Source organism: Nicotiana attenuata, unplaced genomic scaffold (genome assembly GCF_001879085.1).
Source record: "Nicotiana attenuata strain UT unplaced genomic scaffold, NIATTr2, whole genome shotgun sequence".
Lineage (NCBI taxonomy): Eukaryota > Viridiplantae > Streptophyta > Magnoliopsida > Solanales > Solanaceae > Nicotiana > Nicotiana attenuata.
In genome coordinates, this window is record NW_017672682.1 from 36,744 (window position 1) to 41,276 (window position 4,533).

The following is a 4,533-nucleotide window of genomic DNA, read 5'->3' on the forward strand; positions in this document are numbered from 1 at the left end:
CTATAATTAGCAACACCAACAATAGTTGGCTTACCAACCGCCTCATCAACAGCAAGATAGTAATATGATAGAAATCAGGGGCATGCTGCAACAACTCATTGGGACAAATGGAAAGATGTAAGAAAAGTTAGTTGCACATGATTCGGCTATTAAAGGCATTGAAACTCAATTGGGACAGCTATCTATGGCCTTGAACAATCACTCACAAGGAACGTTGCCTGTAGACACAAACATCAATCCAAAGGAGCAAAACCCAAATTAGTTAATAGCAGTGAGTCTCGGGAATGGAAGGGATTTAGACAGAGAGCAAGAAGTTGCTCGATCTAGGAGAGACGCAATGCCAATTACTCTAGTGATATTAGAGTCCGACGAGTCAACGGAGCTCACAGAGGTTGTAATTGAACAAGCACAAGTTGACAAAGGCAAGGAGAAGGAAATTGAACAACTCCCAGAACAGGTGGTGGAGAAGGCTCCTAATAAAGAAAAGACACCAAGCAGTGAGAAGAAGCTAATTCCTGCACCATTCCCTCAGAGGTTGGCCAAGCAAAAGAAAGATAATGAATATAGGAAATTCATGGAAATGCTCAAACAGATTCAATTGAATATTCCACTGATGGATGCTTTGAGGGAAGTTCCAAGCTATGCAAAAATGATGAAGGATTTGATGTCTCGAAAATTTGACTTTCAGGACCTGTCTACTGTAACTCTAACTCAGACCTGCAGCGCGGTAGTGACAAGACCTATGGCTCAAAAATTGTCTAATCCCGGTAGTTTCACTATCCCATGCACAATTGGCAGTTATGTTTTTGCTAATGCTTTGTGTGACTTGGGAGCTAGTATCGACTTGATGCCTTTGGCAATCTACACAAAACTAGGCATTGGCAGAGCTAGACTGACCTCAATGTTGCTGCAACTAGCTGATCGCACAGTCAAAAGACCGACTGGAATTCTGGATGATGTACTTGTCCAAGTGAGGAAGTTTGTATTTCCTGCTGACTTCGTTATTCTTGAATGTCAAGTGGATGAAGAAATACCAATAATTTTGGGGAGGTCGTTCTTAGCCACTGGGAGAGCACTGATCGATTGTGAGACTGGTGAGCCGTTGAATAATGAAGAAATAATATTAAATGTTCAACAATCTATGAGGAGACTTGTTTTTAGAAGAACTTTGGAGGGAAGAACACAAAAGGGAGTAAGACGGAGAATCATCTACGAGTTTTTCATCTTCTTCTTCTTAATTCTATTGTTGGTTATGACTTTTTATATTGTAATCTTGTCTAGTAGTATGAGTAGCTAAACTCGTCGTCTAGGGTTGATGGAACCAATTGTTGGATGAAGTCTTGATTACGTTTTAATATAATAGAGCCGTTTTTACTCTATAATTGTTCAACTATGCGTTATCTTGTGATTAATTGAAAGGGCCCTTGATTAATCGTGTCTAGTTATCTTATGTTGCTTGAGAAAGAACACTTGATTAGATTGTTGTTGAACAACTCCACTTTCGGGTAATTTAAGAGAATAATTACTTGAATTTAAAACCGGGGTTAGAGATACCGAAGCTTTGGTGTGATATTTATGAGTTGTACAGAATGTCAACTAGAGTAGTTCGAGAGAATGCTTCTAGTAAATTATCGTAATTGATTGAGAGATAATTGCGGTAAACAAGAATTCATCATCTTTATAGAGTGTTACGGCGAGATTATAGCTAACGTGGCAGGAATTAATCCGACAATTGGGAAATCAATAACCCTAGATCCTTTTACCGCTTGCTTATTGATAGTTTTTATTGTCATCTTTCCTTGGTTAAATAATTTCTGTTAATTATCAAATAAAATCGTGCATCTGAAAATTGTCTGAGCTTATCATTAGAGTTACTAAAAGTGTAGTAAATAGGTTAGTTCCCTGTGGGATTCGACTCCGGACTCTTGAACCGGATTATATTTGCAACGACCGCTTAGTCCTTTTTGTAAGGCGTAGTTGGGCGTGAAAATTTCGTGCCTGGTGATGAACACACCATTTTTCTTTTGTGGGTCTCGATACGAAAGGTTCCCAGCCTCGGTTTCGATCTCATGAGTCCGTGCCTTTCTTCATTTTCTTTGCCGGGATATCGGGGTATGCTCTATCCCTGATTTTGCCTGTATAAAATATGAAGAGAGTAAAAAGTACTCTAGTAGTAGTATTGGATGTTGTTTCAGTTTGAGCTTCTTGCTATTTGCCTTTCAAGTCATAGGGCAAAAATAGCTCCCCCAACCGCCACCCTTGTATCATGGAGGCTTCAAATGTAGTCAATCCTGTTGAAAGATAAGCTAAGAAAAAAGACCTTTTAGATATATTAAGCCATCATATTGTCTAACTGATACTCTACACACTAGTATCTACACGGTTTTGACAGTTAATAAAATTTCCAACTGCCCACCCTTTGCTAGGAATGAAATAAATCGAGCTTTATTTGTGCCCTGTTTGACTGTAAATCTTGGGAGATGAACAACAATGGTGGAGCTCAAGTTTGAGCTCCAATGGTGAAGCCCTAGAAGTTTCTCGAAGGAAAGAGAGAATGAGAGAAAGTGGGAGCAGAAAATAATTTTCTGATTAACTAAAAATAATATCTGTAGAAAGTGTATATATATACATATATATACATGTACCCTACACGTGACTCACAAGTGAGTGCACTAACAAAGAAGTTAACTAACTAACTCACTTAACTATGGTTACACATATAATTAAAACAATATCTCAATACTCAGTACCCCCCCCCCCAAGTTGAAAGTGAGGGTGTCACTGCCAAGTTGCTCATAACTGTAGCATGCTTGACTCCAGTGAGAGCCTTGGTTAGGACATCAGCTAGCTGGCAATCAGTTCCAACATGATGAAGGGATAATAGGCCTTCTTGTAGCTTATCTCTCACAAAGTGGCAATCGACCTCAATGTGTTTGGTGCCCTCATGAAACACAGGATTACGAGCAATGTGTAGAGCTGATTGGCTATCACAGAACGCTGGGACAGGTTTAGGGAACTGGACTGTCAGCTCATCAAACAACCTACACAACGAAGTAAGCTCACCAACAACATTTCTTAGGGCTCTATATTCAGCTTCAGTAGAGGAGAGGGATATGGTAGCCTGTTTCTTAGACTTCCAGCCGATAGGACTATCACCAAGGAGCACCAGATACCCAGTAAAAGACTTCCTAGAATCTGGGCAAGCTGCCCAATCAGAATCACAATACCCTTTAACAGAACAATCAGAGCTAGCAGACATGAAAACCCCAAGGGTAGGATCAGTCTTCAAATATCTAAGCAAGTGATAAGCAGCCTCTAAGTGAGGTTCCCTGGGGTCTTGCATAAATTGACTAAGGTGTTGCACACTATATGCAATGTCAAGGCTCGTATTAGTCAGGAATTCAATTTACCTATTAGAGTCCTATAGAGAGAAGGATCTGTCAGAGGCATNGTTTCTTCCTTCTCATCATCTTCCTTTGCCTTTGATCACCACGATGGGAAGCTTTCTATCTCAAGGGCTGTTTGGAGGAGTTCCTTCGGATTGCGTCATGGCCTTTTGCTGGGGCCTCCTTCGTTGGATATAAACATGTTGTTCCGATATTGCCGTTTGCCCCGAGGTAGTGATGGAACGGGGAGCAGGGTTTCCTTCCTATGTGGATAGTCATTCGGGTATTTACCGCTGCTCAAAAGGGGGCTCGGGTAATGATTACATCATCAACATAGACAGCAACAAAGATAGCAGAGGAGTCAGTCTTTTTGTAAAACAGGGAATAATCATTAAGGGAGTGAACATATCATTTGGAACACAGAGCCTCAGCTAGTTTAGCATACCACTATCGACTGGCCTGTTTCAAGCCATATAGTGATTTGTTCAACTTACACACTAGCCCAGGTTTATCAACTAATAAGCCAGGGGGTAGATCCATATACACTTCCTCATGGAGATCTCCATAAAGGAAGGCATTATTCACATCAAGTTGGAAAATCCCCCAATGTTTCTTTATTGCAGTTGCTATGAGTGCCCTGATGGTCGTCATTTTCACAACTGGGGAAAAGGTCTCAGTATAGTCAAACCAGCTTGCTGAGTATACCCTTTCACCACCAATCTGGCCTTGAATCTCTCAACACTACCATCACCTTTGTGCTTGACTTTATATACCCATCTACAGCCTATTGACCTCTTGCCTGTAGGTAAGGGAACTAAGTCCCAGGTCTGACAAGCATGAAGGGCCTCAAATTCTAATGCCATGGCTGCTTGCCAAGCTGGATCTAAAAATGCTTCCTCATAAGAATTTGGCTCATTGTCATGGCAAATACTTTCCATAAGATGCTGACTATTAGGAACCAGAGAGGGGAAGAAAACATGGTGGTGCCTAGAAAAAAGAGCACTAAGGGAAAAAAGGGAATCTGGAGAGGATGTGGGCACAGAAGGTGTTGAGGCAGGTACAGGATGTGTATCAGGGTGCAAGTTAGGCATGGAACACACATAATCTTTCAAATGCATTGGTAGGTGATGTTCTCTAGTAGATCTCC

The 4,533-nt window shown here is 41.0% G+C and overlaps 1 protein-coding gene across 1 annotated transcript; it reads left to right on the top strand.

Annotated features, from left to right (window-relative positions):
* Positions 1-337: 337 nt before the first annotated feature.
* Positions 338-2,581, top strand: LOC109214096. Its single transcript, XM_019377985.1, has 2 exons — positions 338-1,094; positions 2,481-2,581. The coding sequence occupies exons 1-2, from the start codon at positions 338-340 to the stop codon at positions 2,579-2,581; spliced, it is 858 nt and encodes a 285-aa protein (XP_019233530.1).
* The last annotated feature ends 1,952 nt before the right edge of the window (positions 2,582-4,533 follow it).

Coding starts and splice junctions, on each gene's coding strand:
- LOC109214096 (XM_019377985.1), top strand. CDS start 338: ATGCCAATTACTCTAGTGATATTAGAGTCCGACGAGTCAACGGAGCTC. Junction 1,095..2,480: donor ACTGATCGATTGTGAGACTG/GTGAGCCGTTGA, acceptor AAATCTTGGGAG/ATGAACAACAATGGTGGAGC.